Raw genomic sequence first — 23812 nt, forward strand, 5'->3', positions numbered from 1 at the left:
GTTTTAATGGGTAGTTACCTCAAACTGAAAGAAGAAAGCAGGGTGAGGGTGATATCGTTTTCAGCACTCGGGCAGCAGAGCAGTAGGCACAGAGACACTGTGACGCTGCCAAACCTGGGCCCTGGTAAGGGTTCTGTGGAGAGGTCTGCGGGTTCCTAGGAGGGGCCAGGGTGGGGCGCCCAAGGGGCCTGGGCAGAGGCTGTTTGCCAAATGGTATGGAAATGTTTCCATAGTTTGACAATAGGACCCTCACACCAGTGTGTACTGCTGAATGCCACCTCTGTCTTTAATCCTGACGTGGTGCACAATAGTTTACACAGCGCTTCTGTGTAGTCAATCTCCCAGCGTAGAGCTCTTAGCAATGACGTGAGGTAGGTAGAACGTCTTACCCCGGAGATGAAGAAACTGAGACCCTGGGAGATGAGCAGATGCATCCAGGGCCCAGCTCTGGGGGGAGCAGGGCCAAGCCTGCACAGCCCACTCTTACCTGCAAATCAGGTAGTGTCTCCTATGCTCCTGGAGTCGGAGGGGCAGTGCCAGCCCCTGCATCAGAACATGCACACTGGAAGCAAACCAGGACTCTGAGCAAGGCTGGTCCGAGAGAGAGAGAGAAGTCAGGAGCCTGGGGGCCCCACACAAGACAAACAGCTGAAAATAGCTGGGCAGCATCAGAGTCACCTGACGCCAGTTCCTGAGCTGGTGGCTGGACCGGGCATGAACCTCGGAGAGAATGGGACCAGCTTCCAGGCTCCTTGGCGGCTCCCTTGACCTCTCCAGGCCCACTGGCCTCTTCTAATGCAGTTTTAATTGCACATTTAAACACAACCTGCCGTCTTCCACTGGGGGAGCGGGGCTCCTCGTTAACCTCTGCCAAGCTGTGAGGAGCTGAAGACATTCAGATGATTGTCTCCTTCGCTTCCTCCCTCCCAGGCGCCCCTCCCCAGCTCGTTTTTGTCTCAGAGTTAATAAGAGATTTGAATGAGTTCTCTCAGTACTGAGGGCTGTCCCTTCAGCCTGTTGCTATAGTAATCTTCCAGAGCTCCAAAGCCATGTCTGTCTGTGTGCGTATACCCAACTCACATTCTCTCTCTCTTTCTTTCTCTCTCCCTTTCTCTCTGACACACACACACACCCCGAAACAGAGCATTTTTCTACTTTTTTCCTTTTTCTCTTTCTTCTCTTATGCCTGCAGCTATGATCAATGAAGTCATTAAGGGTGGAAAAGCTCCTCTAAGTTTCAGGGGAGGAGAGGGATCCTCTTTAGGGAAGGTTGGGAACAGGGAGTGAGAGCTTCAGCTTAGTAGATAGAAGTCCCTCCAACATCCATGGGGAGGGCAGCTCAGAATTCGCAGGTTCGCCCTGCGGTGGCTGGAGCCTGCCCGAACAGCCCTAGGTAGAAGCCTCTGCGGGCCGGCCTCCCACCCTCCGTGCCTCCCAGCATACGATGTTGAGTTATTATTTTTTTTATTCTAACAGTATTACCAGTTCATTGCTGAAATTTTGGGACGTATAGAAAAGAAAGTGCTAGAAGAAACTAAAAATTATTCCCAGTCCTATTACCCACAGCTATTTAAGCACTGTTAAATTTTGATATCTATTTTTTCTGCTTTACAGACACATATCCCCCCAAATTATTGGCATACTGCAGAAACTTTGATGTAAGCGCTTTTCTCCCCACTTAATTCTATGCCATGCATTTTCGCCATGTCATTAAACATTTTTCTACAAATATTTTAATGGCTGCATCATTTCCTATTATACAGATGTCCCATAATTTATTTAACCATCACTTTATTGTTGGAGATACAGGCTGTTTCAGATCTTTTGCTACAATAAATAATGCTCAGGGTGCACATCTTTGTACATAAATCTTTATGCGTATTCATGAATATTTCCCCAGCATAAATTTCTAGGAGTGGAATGACTGAGTTAAAGGTGTGCATGCTTTTAAGGATTCTGATATGATTTGCCAGATTGCATTTTAGAAAGGCTGTAACAGTTTACACTTTTGCCAGCAGCACATAGGTGTCTTATAGCACCCTTGCCAATGGTGGGTATGTTAATTAAAAGTGCTTTGTGGGTTTTTGTTTGTGGCTGTGCTTTCGAAAGAAGCTCTGCCTGTAGTATAGTGATCATTATTAGCAAATTGTTCTGCTTGACGGCCCAGGGCTGTCCTTCCTGAGCCCACCTGTTGTTAGTCCCAACTCCTGTGACCTTGGAACCAAACTGATCAATGGGCAACAAGGCTTTGGGAGAGCCTGTTACCTTTGCCCATTTGCCATCGTCCCAGTGGCCCAGGCAGGCAGGTGTTCTATCAGGCCTGACCTCTGTCCTCATGTTTCCCTCGGGCTCCATAGTCCTCCCTCCAGGAGGGCGCAACAGGGCCTTGCAGGGCCTCAGTAAGGATGGGAAGCAGAGTGAGCAGAGAGTACACAGGGCCTCTGGGAGACTCCGTGTGCACGTGGGAGCCCAGCCCCTGGAGCCTGTCAGCACTCTGCCGTCTCATGATTTCAGGAGGATTTGCAGCGTAATCCCTGACTTTATTGAGCGGCTGTTCCAGCAACGAACTCCATGTTTACCTAGAAATCAGGCCTTAAAAACCAAGGATCTCTTGTCTTTTATCTCTAGGACAGCAGATTTCACAAAATGGATTTTAACCCCTAACTGTGCCCCATCCTGGGCCCTCTGCCCTCAGCCCATCACTGTAAGCAGTGAGCTCACTCAGTGGGTCGCATCCGTCTAGGCATGGGTGAGACACAGCAGCACTCTTACTTGGACAGCATGAGTGTGTGTGTGTGTTGTGTGGTATAGGATGGGGGTGGTCATCTTGCCACATCATCCTCTCGAAAGTGGAGGAGGAAATAGAGCTTGGCCTGGAGGAAGAAGGAAGCTCACCAAAGAGGCCTTGAGCTCCATTGTGTCCTGAGACTCCTGCCCCCATCACCGAGCCTTTGCCCTTGAGCTTCCCATTGAAACAACTGTGATAGAATTACCCCCAGCCTGTTCCTCAGGGAGCCTGTGAGGGTTCCTATAAGAATGGCCAGGCACAGTGGCTCAAGCCTGTAATCCCAGCACTTTGGGAGGCCAAGGAGGGTAGATCACCTGAGGTCAGAAGTTCAAGACCAGCCTGGCCAATGTGGCAAAACCCCGTCTCTACTAAAAATACAAAAATTAGCCAGCATGGTGGCGGGTGCCTGTAATTTCAGCTACTGGGAGCCTGAGGCAGGTGAATTGCTTTAACCTGGGAGGCGGAGGTTGCAGTGAGCCAAGATCGCACCACTGCACTCCAGCCTGGGTGACAGAGTGAGACTTTGACTCAAAGAAAAAAAAAAAAAGAATGCCCACAAAATAATTTGAGTTCCTTGGGAGTTAAACACTATGTGAGAGGAAAAATGTAGTCATCCTTGGTCTGGTTTCTACTCCATCCACCCCAATAGTCATGAAAAAAACGGTCTTCCAGTGCCCCAGGGCTGCAGGATACATTATGAAAATCTAACCAACTGTCAGGAGGGATGAGGGCCCTGGAGAGAGTGGGACTTGTTATTTACCTGATCTACCTGTCAGTTTCTATAGCACCTGTCTCAAAGCCGGGCACACTGACAGGGAAGATTGGCTAGGGGTATTTATGATCAGACAAAAGGGAGACTCTTCTGATGTAGCAATTCTCAACTGTGGAATGATGCCACACTGGTGCGCTGTGATCAAGGGAGAGGCATGTCACAGGCAACTGACTCCTTACAACGAATAAAGGACCCAAGTTTGCAAATGAGTCACTTGTTTCCTACGTTACTGCAGATTCAAGAACACCCTTATGAGTCTCCCCTGCACTCTGATGGAGTGGAGTTAATTTGCATTACTACAACCTGTGGACTCTCTTATCTATGCCAGGGCCCTGAAGAGAGTTGTGTTTGTGGTTCCATCAATTTCGCAGTCGTGAAGTGGGAGTATAGTTTGGATAAAAGCAGTGAAGTTAGGCTGCCTGGATTTGCTTTTATCTTTTCCGTTAATGAGACACATGATCTTGTACAAGTCACTTAGCCTTTTGTTGTGTCAGTTTCCTCAGCTGTAAAATGGGGTTGGGGAGGAATAATAGTGCCAACCTCATAGAGTTATTCCATGTAGAATGCTTGAGAGTGCCTGGCACATACTAAACGGTGGGTGAGTGTTAGCCATTGTTATTGTTAATAGCTGTGGAGATCATTATTGTAGTCTGTCTTATTATTTGCTTCATTTCCCTAAAAGTCATTTTGGTTTGGGTAATATCTGGCTATAATCATGGGAGTATGTTGTGTGTAAGAACATCAGCTACTACGCGTGCCACCATAAGGGGTAGGGGGACGGGTGGAGGTGGAGAGACCCTGCTCTTGAGACCAGAGTTTCTGTGCTCTATCCTCCAAGATCAAGGGCAACATAAGAACCAGTCAAGATGTTCTGTTCTTCCCAGTGCCAAGGGGCAGTGTGCCAGACAAATGGCAGGCACTTGGAACTCCTGCTGCTCATTTGCTTCAAGGGAGTTGTTGTTTTCTTCTCTAATCTCCTTCTCTTCGCCTTGCAGGCAGCCGAACTTGGGATGGTGTCAGCCTATTACACATACATCTTCACTAATCTGGTAAGATACTCTCATAGCTCACCTCCTTGGAAGAGAGTGTTGTCAGTGGTCAGGATTGGTGGATTATGAGGGATGAAGCCCAGGAGATGAGGAGTATGGGAAATAGAAGCAGAACAGCAGAAGCTAACCAGAGAGCCAGGGCATCCTGGAAATGCTCATCTCAACAATTCTGAGCCACAGGAGAATGAGGATTTGGGGAATCTAATGCCTCCATTCAAATGCCACTAGTATAAAGCAAATTCTGGGCTGTAGCATGATGGACGAGCCTCCTTGATGGTCCAGTTACTGGCCTGCAGTCCAGTCTCTACGTGGACTTAGGGATCAGGGGTCCTAAACTGTCCTGTGAGGTTTAGGAGATGACAGCCCAGAGAGACAGGCATGGACTTGAGATCCTTGTTCTTTTCCAGTGGGCGTGGATGAGATGAACTTTGGAAATTAACAGGACTCAAACGGAATTAACAGTTTGTAAGTTTGCAAGGGAAAATCATGATGAAAAGTAACTATATGAGTGATGCTGGTTAAATAATAAGAAAACAGAAACAGCCATTGCAAAAATCTGCCAGTGAGATAATATTCTAGAAGCTTCTCGTGAGTGTGTTGTCTTTCTGAAAGGGACAGACCTCTATTAGGAGTACATCAGTGTCTATGAACGGTCCTTTCTGGGGGCTGCTGTGGGACTGTTAACCCCATAGCATCCGACAGGCCTTTGTTCTCAGAGTTGAAACAGACCTTAGAGGAATTCAGTGTGACCTTTCTTCTGGTATAGGGACTCCCACAAGAGGCTTGCCAGGAAGTCATTCAGCCTTTGCTTGGACTTGAGTAGAGATGCTTTGTTCACCACCTCCGTCAAAATACCTGCTCCGTTGTTGGGCTCCTTCACTGAAGTCTCGAGTGCATGTAGATGAAACCCACACATATTATATGTGCACAGCTTAAGAAAACTCTCCAAGTAAGCACACCTGTGTAAGCGGCATACAGCTCCAGAAATAGAGCATTACCAGCACCCCAGAAGCCCCCCTCATGCCCCTCAAAACATAAAACAGATGAACTTCTTTGTTTCTTTTTTTTCCTACCTAACACTGCTGCTATAAATTAGAGCATTGATATGTAAAAAGGGAAAAAAGGATTAGACTATTCCCAGAGCAATGCAAAGCATTTGCTTAAAGTAAGGAGGCATCTGGGGGAGCCTGGGCAAGTTGGCAGAGGAGGAAAGAGAGATTAAAGTACAGTTGTGTTCCATTTTGGGAGCCTGGGAAATAGAGGAAGGAGAGGGAAAAGGCAGGCCAGGGGCTGTGTGCACTGTGCCAGCCTGCCAGAGAGGCTCCCTAAGTTAGGCCGGCATCATCAGCAGAGGAGGAAGGAGCTGGGCAGTGAGGTGTCGCTGGGATGAGTTAGCAGATAGAAGGAAGCCACTTATTTGGAATATAGTTCCTAGGATAGTAACCAGAATAAGGTGGAGTTGCTTTGCTTCGAGGTTTTTAAGACAGCATCCTCCGCAGTGCACCAGTATTTGCCATTCATAGAAACCGTAAGAACGATGGTGATGATGTTTTCTAGTGGAAGAAGCAGTGGCCTATGAGTTCAGGAGGCCTGGAGTCAAGTCCTGACTGCCTTAAGCTCACTGTGAGGCTTTGGTTGAGTCACAGTGACTCTCTGAACCACAGTTTTCTCATTTTTAAGATGGGAATATGAAACCTTACAAGATTATGAGGATTAACTGGAATTCTGTAAGTAAACATTTATGCAAATAGTAAAGTACTACATGTTTCTAAGGCATTGTATTTTAAAAAATATATAGCTCCATGATGCTTTCAGCTTCCAAAGAGCTTTTCTCCCTTTTAGGTGGGCATGGATGAGATGAGCTTTGGGAATTAACAGGACTCCTGGAATTAACAGTTTGTAAGTTTGCAAGGGGAAATCATGATGAAAGTAACTATATGAATGAAGCTGGCTTAATTATAGTCACGAAAACAGAAGCAGAACCATAGCAAAAATCCGCCAGTGAGAGAATATTCTAGAAGCTTCTCATGAGTGCGTTGGCCTTCTAAAAGGGACAGACATCTAACAGGAGTAAAGAAACTGTTTTTGGGACCACGCTTTCTTCCCAGTTACAGTTGGTGATTTTGTTTTTTGTTTGTTTTTATTTTTTTTAAGGCAAAATCTCTCTCTGTCACCCAGGCTGAAGTGCAGGGGCACAATCTTGACTCACTGCAACCTCTGCCTCCCGGGTTCAAGCCATTCTCCTGCCTCAGCCTCCCGAGTTGCTGGGATTACAGGCACATGCCACCACGCCTGGCTAATTTTTGTATTTTTAGTAGAAACAGGGTTTCACCATATTGGCCAGGCTGGTTTCAAACTCCATACCTCAGGTGATCTTCCAGCCTTGGCCTCCAAAAGTACTGGGTTTACGGGTGTGAGCCACCATGCCTGGCTCAGTGGGTGTTTTGGGCTACAGAGGGAGGGGCTTCATCCAGAGGGTCATGAGTTGTCTTCTGCATTACCCAGTTTATTCTCCCCAATACAGATGCCAACTGGGTTTTAATTCTTAATTCTACTTTCTCTGAATTCCTTGGGGATCTCCACCATGTCTCATTACTCTGAATTCTGCCACAGCGATGCAGTAGGTCCTCAGATCGGCTTTTAGAGAACAAGCATGGTGAATGGGGAAGCCACGGACCTTGGCAGTAGGTGCTCACGACTCAAAACTTTAGTTTGACTAGCTACTGGCTGTGTGATCCTGTGCAGGTTACTTCACCTCTTTGAGCCCCAGGAACCTCTTCTGTAAGTGGACACTAATAGTACATTATTTAGGGGAAGGTATTATTTTAAGAGGTCCAGCTGATGCCGCTCATGGGCTAAAGGGAATGGAGGATGCTTATTTTGCTGCCCAGCCATGAATGGCCTGTGAAAGTGACTCTTAAAATGCCATTTATTTATTTCCAGAGGATAAATAGGACTAGGTAGTACAGTTATTGTGTGTGACTGAACCGACCATTGTAGGGTTTATTTGTGTCAGTAATTACTGAGTAATTGATCAAATGCCCATACCTCACTCCTGTCCAGGCATAAAGAAAAGTGATTGATTTAGGGCATCTGTAATAAATGAATTAGATTGACTGCTGTGGATTCTATCAGTTGATTACCCATCACAAGAATTGGGACAAAATTACCCATCACGAATTGAACTTCTAACCCATCAATTCATTTGACCCTATAGAAACAATTTTTCTCTCTCTGTCAGGGTCTGGCTAGCAGGAAGAGTGAGTGTTCCAACCTTGAGCCTTGGGTGACAGAGGTGACTGATGCAATAAGAGGAACTGAGCCAGAGAGAGTAGAGGCTTCTAGGGGGTCACACAGGCAGAGCTGGAAGAAACTGGGCAAGTCCAGGGAAGGGCTAGATCTCTGGTGCATGGGAAGGTGGGCTCAGTGACAGGGTGACAGTGTGGTATCAGACAATGAGAGAGACACTTCTGCAGGAGGAGAGAGAGCAGCAGACAGCCCCTCTCCGGAACAGAGGAGGAAGTCAGTGACAGGAAGTATGGAGGTGAAGTCCTAGGAAACAGTGAGCTGACATCCTGGCCTTTTATTTATATTATCTATTTCAAAATGAGATCTGAGTGTTTGGCACTGATGTTAGAAACTGGATCAGTGAAACAGCTTCTTGCCCCTGCTTCTGGTTTTAGTGGGTCAGGAATCATGTCCAGCAGAGCAAATCTCTAATCAATAGATGGCAATGACACCTGGTCAAGGTGGGAACCCTGGGGCCGAGGGTCCGCTTATGAGGTCCAAATCATGAGAATTTGACAGGTAAATTGATAGCACTTGGCCAGAGGTCAGGCACACGGAGAGCAACTATGTGAAAGTAAGTCCTGGCAGGTAGACTGAGGCAAGGGGTGAAGAGCCCAGGCCAAAGTGAAGTGGACTAATTAAGGAACAAATCAAGAGAAACAAAATTACTGTGCAAAGTCATAAAAAAGTCCTGGCATACAGGAGTGTGCCAACACGGAGAACTAGTTCCTGCCCTCATCCAGGAAGCAATCTGCCTGCCTGCCTTTGTTTGCAGTTTAGTGGCATTAATTATATTCATAGTGTTGTACAACCATCACCACTATATATTTCTAAAACTTCATCGAGGCAAACAGAAATTCTGTACCCATTAAGCCATAGCTCCCCATTCCCTCTCCCTATGGCCCCTGGTAACCTCCATGTTATTTTCATCTCTAAGAATTTGCCTATTCTAGCTAGGTGCCTTATAGAAATGGAATTATGCAATATTTATCTTTTTGTGTCTAGTTTATTTCACTTAGCATGTTTTCTAGGTTCATTCGTGTTGTAGCACGTGTCAGAAATTGCTTTTCTTTTCTTTTTGAGACAGAGTATCACTCTTCTTGCCCAGGGTGGAGTGCAATGGCACAATCTTGGCTCACTGCAACCTCTACCTCCCAGGTTCAAGCAATTCTCCTGCCTCAGCCTCCTGAGTAGCTAGGATTATGGGCATATGCTACCACTTCCAGGTAATTTTTGTATTTTTTAGGAAGAGACAGGGTTTCACCATGTTGATCAGGCTGGTCTCAAACTCCAGACCTCAGGTGATCTACCCACCTCGACCTCCCAAAGTGCTGGGTTTACAGGTGTGAGCCACTGCTCCTGGCCTGCATTTCTTTTTTTTTTTTTTTTAAGCTTTCTATTATTGTGGTAAAATATGTATGACATAACATTTGCTGTTGTAACCATATTTAAGAGCACTTTTCAGTGGCATTACGTACTTTTACGTATTTGTGCAACCATCAATACCATCCACCTCCAGACCATTTTTCATCTTTTCAAAATGAAACTCTGGCTCAGTTTGTGTACCCATTAAACACAAACTGCCCATTCCTTTTTCCTCCCAGCCCCCGGCAGCCACCATTTTGATTTCTCTCTATATGGATATGACTATTCTAGGTATTTCATATAAGTGGAATCATATAATATTTGTCCTTTTGTGTTTGGCTTTGTTTACTTAGACTTATGTCTTTAAGGTTCACTCATACATCAAAATTGCCTGCCTCTTAAGGCCGAACAGTATATCATGTGTATGTAGACACACACACCACGTTTTTGTATCCATTCATTCATTGATGGACCCTTGGGTTGCCTACACCTTTTAGCTATTGTGAATAATGCTGGCATGAACATGGGTGTGCAAATATCTGTTCAAGTCCCTGCTTTCAGTCCTTTTGTGTATATGCCTAGGAGTGGAATTACTGGGTCACGTAGTAATTATTTGTTTATTTATTGAGAAACCACCAAACGTTTTCCATAATGACCGCACCATTTTTCGTTCCTGTCAGCAACATACAAAGGTCCCAGTTTCTTTGCAACCTTGACAATGCTTGTTATTTTTCATTTTTAAAAATAATAGCCATCCTGATGGGTGTGAAGTAGTCAGATGTGTTTTTATTTCTATTTGAAGTGTGCAAATTGGAAGAAGCAAGACCATATGATTGAAGTCCAGAGTCCTGGTGATTAAGAAGCTTTATAATGAAAGAAAGTAGCTGATGTATAAAAATCAAGTCCTTACGATCAGTCAGAAGTGGTGAAAATACCTGGTTCAGGAGCTTTTGAGCTGTGTGGCCCTGGGGCCCTTGGGAGTTCTCTGTCCTCATACATAAAATGTGACGAATAATAATATCCATCTTTTAAAAACCTTGGTAAGATTTAAAAATTAGCTACTGATAGCACTGTACCTGGTAGGTAAGGCTAGCTGCTGTAACAGATGAACCCCAAAATCTCATAGCTTCACACAATGGAAGTGAATTTCTTACTCAATTAAAGTTCCAAGAGGATGTTTCTGGTCAGTGAGTAGCCTTCCATAAGATTATTCAAGGGCCTAGTCTTCTTCTAGTTTATGAATGCGTCCTCTTAGAGATCAGTGTTAGGAAAAGAGCATGGAAGATCATACACGGGAGTGTTTATGGATCAGGCCTGGAAGTGACGCATATGATTTCAGCTCACAATTCCATTGGCTGGAATTCACCACATGGCCACACTCACTTGTAAGGGAAGCTGGGAAAGGTAGTCTAGCCGCGTGCCCAAAGGAGAAGAGGAAATATGTTTAATGATCGCAAAGCAATCTCTGCCATATTATTACATTATCAATCATCATCACACGTCTATTTCATGTATGCTAGAAAAGCAGTGAACATCCCAAGCCCTGGCTTGTCTGTTTAGAGGATAACTGATCCTAAAAATGGAGATTAGCACTTAGTTATAATGATGTCAGCTCCCAGTGTTCTCTTATCCGAGGAGGGCATGCATAGGGCAGTTATAGATGCACTGTGCCTGTTCCACCCTTTACTCTGCAAGGGAGTCTCTGTCTTCCAGTCGGCCTCTGGGTTTGGTTGCGGAAAACCTTTGTTGTGCAAGATTGATGGAAGTTTGGACAAGAGACATAAAGAATTAAGGGCCTTTGGACAACCAGTCTACTGTTGAGACAGCAGGGGTGGTTGATGCCATAAGAGAAGGGGTGAAGGAGGAAGCTCAGTTTGAGCTAATAAATCTGGCGGGACTATCCAGCTACTAATGAACCCAGAGAGATATGTAGTCACTGCCTAATAGAAAAGATAAAATCACCCTAATCTATTGAGAGCATAGGTGGGCCCTGTGCCAAAGGCAGGAGTTACCATGTTGGCAGAGAGAAGTGTTGAGATTTAAGGGTAAGGGTCAAAAGTCAGGGACTGCCAATGAAGGGTGGGAAATAATTGGGCACTGGAAGCAGGAGGCTGTGCGGCCTGCTGACCACTGGGCTGCGACAGCATTGCAGGTGGTGTGACTAGCTGGACGCCATTGCCACCAATTCATTGCCATGTCCCAGGCAGGGCCAGAGATCCCTGCTCTTGGCACCACCGCTGTGCTGGAGGGAAGGCTGCCATTTGTGGGGTGTCAACAGAGGCGGTGGGCACCCAGAGTTTTTCTTTTGGGGAATCTAGAGAGAAGGTGCTGAGAGCTGGGTATGCTGTGTTAGAAGGCAGGGGGAAGGAGGAGACTTCATTATTATAGACGGCAGTGCCCTGGACTAGCAGTGAAGCAGCTATGGCTTCAAGTTCCAGTCCTGCTACTAACTAATTGGGTGCATGGCAATATCAATTGTTGATATTTATGGAATACTCTCTGTGAGTAAGTGCTAATAAGTGCTTCACAGTTATTTTCCCATTTAAACCTCACAGCAACTCTAGCAGGAGGCACAGTTTTGTCCCTATTTTAGAGATGAGCAAGTCGAGGCTTGCTTGAGACTTAAAAAGCCTTGGTACCTTGCTCAAGGTCATCAAGCCAGATCCCAAACCCAGACAGTCAGCTCTTCGCCTCTTCACTCTACTGCCTGTATCTGGGTGAGCCACTTTACCTTGCTGGGCTTCAGGCTTTTATCTGAAAAAGTGTGAGGTTGTATTAGGTGATCTCTAAGGGCCTTTTCAGCCTTGGACCTGTTTCATCCTATATGTGGTTGGAGGCATTTCAGTTCACAAAGCCCTGGAGTTGGGAATGTTCCCCGGAGAGAGGAGAGAAGGTCCCCTCAGGTTGGGGAGTTCATGTGACTCATGGAAGCAGTTTCTGTTCACCCGACCGCTCCTCAAATTCCCAAACTACAGTCAGGTCCAAGTGAGCCTTGCAGAAATAACCCCTGCATGCCCCAGTCTCTATCTCGTTTGGGCAGAATGGATATATGTAGCCAATTTTCCTCCCTTGGGTTCATTTTATTGTCAGCAGACCTGAGCCTATGTTTATTTTTCCAAAGGTTTATCAGAGAGATTAGCCATAAGTAATTGAAATTGCTAAAATTATTACAGAAAGGGGACCCAGGGCAGACAGAGAGGGAAAAATAATTGATTCCAGGAGGAGGTGAGAATGCACACAGCCCCACTCTTTCGCTCCTTGCTTTGGTGAGCTGACCCTACTCATCTTTCAGGTCTTACTTAAATGTCCCTTCTCCGAGGAAGTCTCCCCTGACACCCCACAAGGTTGAGTCTGCTGACACACACCCTCCCAACGCCCTGTGTTCTGGTTTTTGTAGCATTCATCTCAAGTGGGAATACCTTTTTCTACGCTAACCTCTCGACCAGACTTGGAGCTTCATCAAAGCAAGATTAAATCAATCTTGTTGATCACTGTAGCTCCAGTGGCCTCCTGCATGGTAAGCACTCAGTAAATACTGCATGACCGAATGGAGCATTCCATAACATCTGGAGTTCTTGGGGCAGTAGGGCTGGCCACGTGAGATAATTCATCCCACAGGAATTCAGTTCATCCCAATTAAGCCTCAGGCACAAAGGAACCTAGGTGCATTTCAGCCGGGGAGAGCTGGGTCCCATTCCCTATTCCTGAGGACCCCCTGGTACTTGTGTAGCCTCCATAGCAACTACTGCATCTGGAATGCCCTTCCTCCCATTCTGAGCCGCACGGATTTGAAGTTAAGATTGTGCAGGACCATGCAAGGTGGTTTGGTTTAGTTCAGGATCCAGAGACATAATTTCAGTGGTTCTGCTGAGTGAGAGTAATGTCAGAACCTGAGGCCCAGAGTTGGCACCAAGAATCATCACTGAGGCAGGGAAGGGCAGAATAGTGCCAGGACAGTCAGGCTGACTGTGCTGAGTGACCTCTCTATCACCTGGGACTGTTTCCTTCACTGGCCACACCATGCCCTGGTCAGCCTCCACATGGGAGCCTTCAGGCCAATACCTGGCAGCTGACTCATGGAGCCGGAACCCAAAGGTCTTTAAAACAAATCTCTCCTTCAGCCTTTAAATGCTGTTATGAAGTTATCTATTCCTGTCCTCTGTCCCAGTGGCTTGACACGTGAGGTTGGGTGAGCCTGATCACTGTCTTGACACTGAGGATAGAGACGTGGTTTAATGGAAGCTGCCAGGGCGTCAGATCAGAGAGAATTTGAGTTTCATCCTATCTGGGCACTGCCATACATTAGATGTACATGTGGCAAGTTACTTAACCCATTGGCCTGTCCGTTTCCCCTTTTGTAAAATGGAGATAATAATGCTTATAACACCACCATTTTGTGAAGACCATGGGAAGTTTCTAATTTTGAGGGTTGTTAGTAAATATTATTTCTCTTCCCTATTTTTTCTTACTTCCCTGTTGAGCATTTTCATCCTTAGACCTCAGTTTCCTGATTTACTGCCTCTAGCTTTCCAAAACTCTACAGCCGTTCTCAGAAACATTTCAATTGCTCTCTCACCTAGTTGGAACTATAGTTCCCAGGATGCTTGAGCCTTTTCCATATCTTTCAGTCCTTCACAGAAAATGCAACAGGCACACATGAACATACACACACACATCACTATGTACACTTCACATACACACACACACACAGACACACACACACACAGAAGTTACAATCCATCAGCCAGACAACTTCCCAGTGCCAGTGCAATTGATTCTAAAGTGTGGTTTATTGTAAAATTACTAAGAGTATCCACATATTTCAGCTTTATTGAGCCTTTTAAGAGAGCCACTCTGCATAATATAGTATACTTTGGTGAATAAATATGTGTTTAGTGCAGCTAGAAAAAGCATAATGAGTGAAAGCTCTTCATGTGTCAGTCTGAGCTGCTAAGGTACCACCCCACCAAATGCCAACCCTGAGAGGTGGCAGGTCTGGCAGTGACAGATGTCTCCTGGGCATACATGGGCATAGCAGTTTCTTGCAGAGATGCTATTGATCCAAAACCGTGCATTCCAAAGCTGCTGACCCTCCTGTACCTGTTCTCTGCACACGGTTGTTGGAAGATGGGGGTGTATTTAGAAGGAGAAACAACAGAGAATCAGAAGGGGATTCAGGAGGCATTGACTGAAGATTTATTTTTTGCATTTGTGGCTGACAGCTTAAAGTTCCTTAGCCCAAGTTATAGGATTATAAAATGATTAGCCAGCTACGATTAAGCAATTTACCTATGGAATATGGTACCATCAACTACATTTATTAAGCAAACATCAATTAAGTGCCTGCTGTGTGGTGGGAGATACAAGGACTAGGAGGATGTGGATGTGAATTGAAGAGGTCTGCGTCTATTAATGTGAGGTGTGGCAGCTCAGAGGAGGGAGTGTCTAGTTCTTCTTCGGGAGCTTGGAGGAGGGTTAACAGATATGGCTTCCCTTATTGAAGGATGGGTTAGAGATGACAATGGGAGGAGAGTGACATGTAGGCAGTGGTAAGTTATGGTCCTTTTTGTGTCTGGAGCAGGAGAGTATGATGGAGAGAGGTGGAGCCAGAGCTAGCCGAGGAAGTCTCAGGTGAGATGATGCCCTGCTGCTATGCACAGTTGCCAGACTTCAGCACTGGAATTGGCATCAGTAGGCCCAGGGTTTTATCTTGGCTGTTCCACTGACTGTGATCTTGGACAAGCCCTTTTTCCTCTGGAGACAAGCTAGAAGATCTCCAAAAACCTTTCATTCTGTTGAGTTTATGGATTGGCTGAATATGTAATGAACAACCAGATGAATTTTCCTGGCCAGCCTGTTTTCCAAATGAAGTTGGCGACCCTCCTTTTCCATGTTCTCCAGTGTCCTCATCTGGCTGGCTCATCCCTGCAGTGCCCTCAGCTGTCCAGATCCCCCAGAGTAGGGGAGCACCCCTGTCTTGTGAGCTGTCTCGATCTCTCAACACCCCCTTACTCAGAAGTACCTGTTCTGTGTTCTCATCTCCTTTGTAGGGCCTGGACAGATGACAGGGCAGTCTGAAAATCCAGTCTGTGCCAAGGTGACATTCAATTCTTTAGGATTGTTGAGAGCATCTAACTAAATCTCATCCTTTTACAGTTGAGCAAACAGAACTGAAGAGGGAAAGTGACTTGGCCAGGCTCTCACAGTGAAACAGGAGTAGAGAGAGGAGGTCTCCTCACCCACACAGTCCACACATTCCCTAGATCAGCATTAACTGAGCACTTAACTGTGCTATGTGTTGGGGATACAGTGAAAAATAAAATTCTGATCTTCCAGGAGGTCAGACTAGAGGGGAAGAAGAACCCAAGCAGATAATCACAAATCAATGAGTTCAATAAAGTGATGAAGATATGTACAGGATATGATGGGGCCGTCAAAGGAGGGCCTCCAGGCTAGCCTGGCAGGTTCATCAGATGCTTCCTGGAGTAGGCCACATCCAAAGGGCCTTAGAGAATCAGTGGGAGCTAGCCGGGTAGAGAAGGATATTCTCACTGGGGGATGCACACAGTTAATGGTTCCTGCATCCCAGACAACATTTGCTTTTAAACTAAGGCCTTAACCAAGGAAGCAGATCGCATGAGAAACTGTGGAGCTTGTAAGAAAAGTATTTTGGGTGTGGGGAGAACCTTTCAGAGCCTTCATATTACTCCACACGAACAGCCAACTTCCTAACCTATATAAAGCAAGGGAAGAGGAAAGGCATGAGTCCCAAGTGGACCTGAGTCAGCACCTTCAGCTTCATGGTAGTTTGTCACAAATGCCTGTCCCAGGCTAAATATCATAAAAGCCCAGACCCAGGGATTACCACTTGGGTAGTTGTCAACAAGTATCCCTTTTCCATGGAATGGGCCCTACTGGCTTAAAAAGAGAATAGAAAGCAGAGCTGCCTAGGGCAGGAACAGGGAGATTAGGCCAGTCCTGAAGTGGAATAGCCTTGGTTCACACTCAGTGCCAGCTACCAAGAGGCATCTAAAAAGTGAACTTTATTCTGCCAACTCTGGAGTGTGTCCCTACTCCTGACCCTGGGAGCCTTCTCACCCTGAGATCCAAGGCAGGAGAAACTCCCTGCTGGAGGAGGAATGCTGCAGGGAGGATGGCCAGGCAGCCCTTGAGGGAGCAGTGGATGTAGCAGACACAGGTACAGACCAACTCCAAGATGCCATGTACTGTAGACAGACTGTATCCCGAACTCCAGGTGACTCCAGGTGGGGCCATGCTCTGTCCACCTTTCTTCATGTGAGCATTTATAGGTGGCCACTCTTTCCTCAGTACTTCTGACTTTCCCTCTCCTTATGTTAACAGTACCTGGCACAGGCTCTGGTTCAGGGGGCATTTGAATCAAGCCACTGCCTTACTTGGTTGGCAGGTATGCGGCTGTTCACCCAGTCCTGTTGGGCTAGGGGAAGAGGAAGAAAGGTATCAGAGATGGGACCCTTCTCTTGGCAAGTTGATCAGAAGAATCACCCCAAGCTGCATGGGAACCTTTCCCAAGAGTACCTCAATATTTAAGCTGTTCTATTTGGGTCCCTTCATCTGCTCTTCACCCACAGCAAGAGCTGGTCTCAACTGGGACTGATGAATCAGTATATGTAGCGGGGGGGCGGGGGGGAATGAGGCATTATTGTCAGTTATCTTGGAAGAAGAGCCGGGCACTGTACTCTGGGGATGCAGGTTCACTAAAAGTGAAAATGAATCAATTAGGTCTTCATCCCACCCAGAGCTCGGGTAGGGGAGGAGGAGCCAGCACATGGGTGTTTCAGTCAGATCTGGGTATCCAAGGTGAGGCAGGAGTTTCCAGATACCCTCAATTCCTAACCAAGGGGGACAGGGGGTGTGAGAACAGAATGGGTATTGCCAGGAAATCAATAGAAACTGAAGGATCATTCGACAGGGGGTGTTGAGACCCTGGTGGAGGTGAAGAAACTCTGCTTTGCATCAGAGAAACCAATTATCAGACGACCCCTTTGCTGATGTTTGACAAATAGCATGACAGAGAAGATAAGTCCCACGGGGCTCCCAGAGCTGAGCTGGAGATATTTGTGTAGCATCCACTTAATAAAAATTGAAACGCATTGCTTGTATCTGCCCCCAACACACACACACACACACACACACACACACACACACACACACGTTTCTATGCCCATGTGTGTTGGTGATGGGGTGCATCAGACTGTGCATATAAAATACATCCAACTGAAATAAGAACAAGACCCAGGGGACTACTGTGGTTCAATATCTCTGGACACATAATGGAAATGCCCCCTCTGACTGTCCAGGCCTATTATCTAATAGAGCTTTGGGAGAAGAGGAAACTGCCTTGACCACTGTCACAAAGTTGTTAAAGATTCAGAAGTCTCATTAATTTAATGAGAGATGCTTCGGCCTTCCTTCTGACCACCGATCCAGCAATTTCCAATTATCCACAATCAAGAGAGTCTAATAATAAAAAGCTACCCATTTCCCAAAGCTTGAGTACCAGCAACGTGCCAGACGCCATGCCCAGCACCTTCGACTCAAGATCCTTAACCCTCAAAATAACATCGCGAGGTGGGCGTTCCACTTCTACAAAGTATGAAAGTGAGGCTCAGAGACGTTCAAGGGTCTTCACTCGTTAAGTGGCAGATGTGAGAATCTGCTTTTTACCTCCCAGCCCACATCTTGTCCTTGCCAAACTGATCTTTTTGCCTTTTCTGTGCTGTGTTGGTTTTCGATTGTGTAACAAATTGCCACAATGTTAGCACTTTAAAACAGCACCATTTTGTTAGTGCAAAGTCATATAGGTCAGAAGTCCAGCGTGGCATTACTGGCTCTCTCCTCAGGCTGAAATCTAGGTGTCACCGACTGCCTTTTCATCTGGAGCACAGGGTCCCCCTCCAAGCTCATTCCTGTGGTTGGCAGAATCTGTTTTCTTGCTGGCTCTTGGCTAGGGACAGCCTAGCCTCAAGAGACCATTCTTGGGTCCTTACCCCATGACTGCTCCATCTCATCAACAGGGGACCTCCCCTCTAGTCCAGCCCCTCTCTCACTTCGTATCTCTTTGGCTTCCTCTTCTGCAAACAACCAGTGAAAACTCTGCTTTTAAAGGATTCTCAGGTCAAGCTTATCTGGATAATCTCCTTCTTTGAAGCCAACTTCGTCATACAGTGCAACCTAATTGCAGAGGTACAATTCATCATAGTCACAGTCCTGGGGAGCGTGTGTGTGTATGTGTGTGTGTGTGTCTTGGGGGTCATCTTAGAATCCCACCTACCACACATGCCAACGTGTAAATGAGTTTATTTCTTTTCCTTTCTCCTCTGCCATCTGGTGGAAGGGTACACAAAGGGAGATCCGGCCAGGGCACCAGGAGGAAAATGCTGGAGACCCTTGGGGCCAGAATTCCATACATCCCTTGATCACGCAGATGACAAACCCTATGTTCTCTCTACTGGAGCAAGGTGGAGCTTAGGGCAGGGCCCATTCCTTGCCTCTTGATGATGGCTTGTAAACTAGTCCCTGAGGGAAAACTGGCAGCCAAGGCAAAGAGGGAAACCGAGGCCTCCTGAAACTGCTGTGGCTAGCAGGGAGGTTGGTGGCTCTGAGGAATTTGGGCCCTGCTGAGAAGAGTGTTTGAGATTTAATGAATGTTTGGAAAGCAGAGGGAGACTGAGAATAAAAGGCATTATGGCAAATCACATTATTATTATTATTATTACATTATAAGTGCTATTGTATTACAAGCACCATTAGGAGTAGCAATTGCTGTTATTATTAAGCAATCCAGCTTTTCCATCCTCAGCATCAGGCTTCACTCTGTGTCGAAGGCATCAACAGCTCGGTGAATCACCATCTGGGGCTTCCCTCACATTCACAGCCCAGCAGCAAGCCTGACGCCTGCCCATCCCACTGAAGCCTCCAGCCATCGCGCGCATGATAGACGCCTCTCCTGTGAATTCATAAGCTGGAGTTTTATCTTGGCCGAGAGTTAAGATAGTGTTAAAACCATTCCTGATCATATTGCTGTTTTGCTTAAAACTCTTCAGTGTCTGTCTCCCCATTACCCTCAGGATAAACTCTGAACTCTTTAACATAACTTACATGACCTCCCATTCCCTGTCACCCACTGCACACCCCAGTAATGCTGAATGACTTGCAGGTCCCTGAATCTGTCACAAGCTCTCACTCTTCTGGGGCTCTACACGTGCTGTGGTTTCTCTGTTTGTGAAACTCCTCTTTCCACCTCTTTATTTGCCTGACTCCTCCTCAACTTTCAGGTCTCAGCTTGCAGTCAGCTCTCAGCTCAGGAATATCAACAGCAATTGTGGTAGAAAAGACCACTGTATACTTGCAGCACCGTGTACTTAACCACTCTTCAGGACTTGCCCTCCACCTGGTACTAAGTTTAAGCATCTTGAGGACAGGCATGGGGTGCGCTTATCATTCTATGTCTAGTGCCAAACGCGATGTATGTTCACAAGGAGAAAACTGTTGAACGAATGAAGGAATAAGTGAGACTACTTAAGATCTAAAAACTGTCCAAAAGCTGAAAATCTGTTATGCACATTTCCCCCCCACTGTGGGAACGTATCTGATAGCTTGGTGGCCTCTAGAGCACAGCAGAGTCAGCAAGATGCCCAGCCCTTGTGGAGAGGCCATTATTTGATCCTGCTGCCAGTATGGAGCTCATAATTAGTAAGGAGGCAGAGGTCACTGATTGGTAGTGATCGACAGCATCACTCATCTTCCTAAACAACTCCTTGTACCCCTGGTGAGATGGTGGGGCTGGGAGTGCCTGAGATCTCTACGTGCCTGAGGCTAATGTGTTGGGACCTGGGAAAGGAGAGGTTTAGCAACTAATGTATAGACAGGAGGCCTGATTTGTGAATCGTGATCAGTGCCTGAAGAAGGAAGCAAGCCTGCAAAAAAGCAGTAGCTCTCTGTAGCCTAAGGAGAGAGCCCGAGGTATCCACCAGTTCTCATGCCATTTTGACCTACTGAAGTTTCAGCTACACAGTTAATAACTATTTATGAGAGTTATTAGCACCCAGAGACCCAGAACAGTCTTGTGAATGAAAAATGAAGACAGACCCAGCTGCTGCTGACGGGGTAAGAGGGCTTTCCACCTGGCCTCTGCCTTCTTCTCCCTCGAAGCATATGACTGAAGTCTTTGTAAAGGTAGTTCTGCCCTGATGAGTGTTTGCAGGTGAACATGAATTCATTTAATGAATGTGTATTGAGCACTTACTAAGCACAAGTGTGGGATATGGTGAAGGGGACAGCGCATTGAACAGGATGGAATATGGTCTGCATTTGAAGTCCTGTTTGTGGACTCACGCTGGGAAAGAAAAGCAGAGAAAGGACAGAGTTCCTGGGAGGAAGGGATCTGCATGTCCAGGTTATGGGGGTAAATGAACAGAAAACGTGCAGAGAGAAGAACCCAAAGCTGAGAGATTTAGAACCAAATCTCCTATTAAATAGAATTCATTGACAGGTATGAATTAGCCTCCCAGCTGCCACTGTCTTCAAAGACCTATTACACAAAAGCAATCTCCCATCCTACACAGAGAGCACAGCCTTTGATGCAGATAAACAGACTGACAGGTACCACAGTTAAATGGGCTCAGGATGGAAGGAGAGGATGTAAGGGTGCCCAGGAGACTCTGGGCTTCTGGTGGCTCCAGGGTTTTCCTGCAAAAAGGCCAAGAGGAGACTTCTGAGACAAGGGTCTGGAGCCTGGCTTCTGCAATGCATTATATCCCAAGGAGCAGTGAATGGATCTAGCTATGAAGAAGAGCCTTGGGCAGGTGAGAGGACCAGGCTCCCAGAGGGGTGAGATGAGGGAAGCCTGAAAAGTGCTATCTTCCTAAATGTTTTCAGTCAAGCCTTGACATCTTTCTATATAGGGTGCACCAGAGTGAACACTGATAATGTAAGTGTTGTAAATGCATTGATTCCAGATGGCATCTAGTCCTTGGAGAGGTGGCTTTGAACAAGCTCGTGGTAAAAAGCTCCAAGTAATGACAGGTATGTAGATGAGGTGTAGTGGGGGGGATGAATGAGTGGCCATTTCTGCCAGGCTTGGGTGATGGAGGAGGTCAAGGTGGACACTGAGGACAAGGTGGACAGGAATCATAGCATGAAAAGACTTGTGTGTCTAGCCAAGGGGTTTTTGTTCTGTATGCAATAAAAGAGTAGTCGGCAAGGGGGAGGTTCATGATCAAATTTGGAGTTTAGAAAGATCCCTCCAGCAATAACATGGAGAAGGAACTTGGAGGAATGCAAGACTAAAGGAAGAGAAACCAGTGAGTCCATAGTCTAGGATCAAGCTTGTAAGGATCTGACTTGAGGTAGAGATGGTGGGGTGGAGGGCAGGGATCAGATTCAAGAGATGTAAAAGAATTAAAATGTTCTCAAATGACAATAAATGAGTGCATGCCTGCTGACGTGAATGAATAAACGACATGTGGACAGTGAGACAATGGAAGAAGTGGAGGATGCATTCTAAATTCTAGCTTGAATGGCAGGTGGATCATGTGACATTCACAAACAGGGAACCAAGGGAGGGAAGCAGATGCGAGTGGAAAGATACTGAGTTCAAGTTAAAGAATGATATAGTCTTAAGGATACCTTCTTCCTTTTTAGCTTCATAATAATATTTTGAGAAATTAGAATCATTTGGTGTTCTCAGGACTCCTGGGGTGAGAACATTTGGAGTTGTCAATCATTAATAATCTCAGTGTGCATGGGGTATGCATCGACACCGCCTCCTAGTGGCCAAGCTCAGTGCTGAGCACACAGTAGGGAGAATAGAATAATCACTCGTCTTGTTTGCCAAGGACCTGGATCTTAATTCCTTGTCTGTCTTAGAGGCAAGACATTTAACTCCTGGGCACCTCAGTTTCCTCGTCTACCACATGGGCAAATGAATAAAACCTGTTCTGTCCACTTCCAATTACAGTCAGGAGACCCAAAAGCAGTGCATGAAAGTGCCCTATAAGTTTTGTTCAGCCATATCCGTGGAAGCAGTTGATGTTATTATACTCAGTAATAAATTGATATTTCATAAATCACTTTGATGTGGGTGACATGAGGCTGCCAGCCTCTTCTCTCAGGCAGTTAGGGTCCAGGGCTGAGCTTGGAGCAGAGAGGATCAAAAGCTGAGGCTTGGGTGAAAGCAGGCGAGAAATGGGGGACTGTTGGAAACCCCACTCTGACGGGAGTTAAGGATTTTAAACACCACTGTTAAGAAGCAGAGCCAGTTCCGGAGTGAAGAGGCTACAAACAGGGACAGTTACAATCCAAATGGGTCCAAATGTTAACATTTGGAGAGATTTCAGAGGACATAGGGGTGTTGGGGTGACACCTTTTGTAGGTTGCCTGTGGTGCTGGCAAGAAGGGAGCTATTAAGGCTCTTGGGTACCTGGGGCTGAGGGCCTTATGCAGATGCCGGAGATAGCCACCTCTGTGGCGTGATTTTGTGGGCTTCAGGAAGGCCCCCCCACACTGCCTTCCTCGCTAGCTGCTAATGATCCCTGAAAGTGCATGAAACACACATTCCTTGAGCTGTTCTATTATTACTTCTGATAATACTAATAACTCAAGGAGCCCGTATCATACTTCCAGTCTGCAAAGAAAGCTCCTGTGTATTATCTCTTCCGAGTCTCACAATGGCACAGTGAAGTCTTATTTCCCCCATTTTAAAATGAAGAAACTTGTCTGATTAAAAAGGATAAAAATAAATAAATTGAAAGTTTTTTGGAAAGATTTTTAAAAAATTGGTTTTTGAAATGTGGGATTTCAAAGAGGAAAATCTGGGTCAAAATACCCACAGACAGTATATGATTTAAAATGTTGTGACTCCAAACCCATACCCACTCTCTCCAGCACTATTCTCCTAACCATTTAATTAAGCCCAAAAGGCAGTTTTTGGTTTCACTGATTTTTCTAGGTGTCAGCGACACAGCAGTGAGTAAGACAGTCCATTCTACCTTCCAGGAGTTCACAGGCCAGCGGGGAAGCACTTAGGGCTCAAATAATGATGACCATAGAGAGGGTTTACTAGGGGTGGCTGAGGCCACTGAACAGCTCTCTGCAAAAGTTGGCCAAGTTCACCAAGCTGCCTTCGACTGCCTGTTTCTCTGAGCTGTCTTAGCCACACACAGAAGCCTGCAGTTATACTGCATTGACTTCTAATTCCTTCCCACCTGCTGCACCCTGGTATTTGCTACGATTCCTTTTCTGGGTTCTTCATGCTCAACAGATGTGATATGAGGCAAACCTCAGCCCTCCCGTGTTCTCAGTGAAATGCTTAGTCCTGCCTGGCACACAGCTTGTGGTCAGTAAATTGTAGTAGTTATTATTAGAATTATTGCTTTGTTGTGATTATTCATGGTTGGAAGATCTGGAACTTCAACTTAAGCCTTCTGTCTCAGCACAAATAGCCACACCAAGCAATTAGCATCTTCTGGTGACTTTTTTTTTTTTTTTTTGAGACGGAGTTTCACTTTT

The 23812-nt window shown here is 46.1% G+C and overlaps 1 protein-coding gene across 2 annotated transcripts in view; it reads left to right on the top strand.

Moving 5' to 3' along the window:
* GRIK4 (glutamate ionotropic receptor kainate type subunit 4) overlaps positions 1–23812 on the top strand; it is a 337584-nt gene that overhangs the window by 175493 nt on the left and 138279 nt on the right. For both annotated transcript variants that reach the window (XM_017523559.2, XM_037736753.1), the window contains exon 7: positions 4556–4609. In XM_017523559.2, the coding sequence (XP_017379048.1) occupies positions 4556–4609 (54 nt within the window). The remainder of the gene's footprint in view (positions 1–4555; positions 4610–23812) is intronic.

The sequence above is a fragment of the Cebus imitator genome, unplaced genomic scaffold (assembly GCF_001604975.1).
Source record: "Cebus imitator isolate Cc_AM_T3 unplaced genomic scaffold, Cebus_imitator-1.0 Scaffold28, whole genome shotgun sequence".
NCBI lineage: Eukaryota > Metazoa > Chordata > Mammalia > Primates > Cebidae > Cebus > Cebus imitator.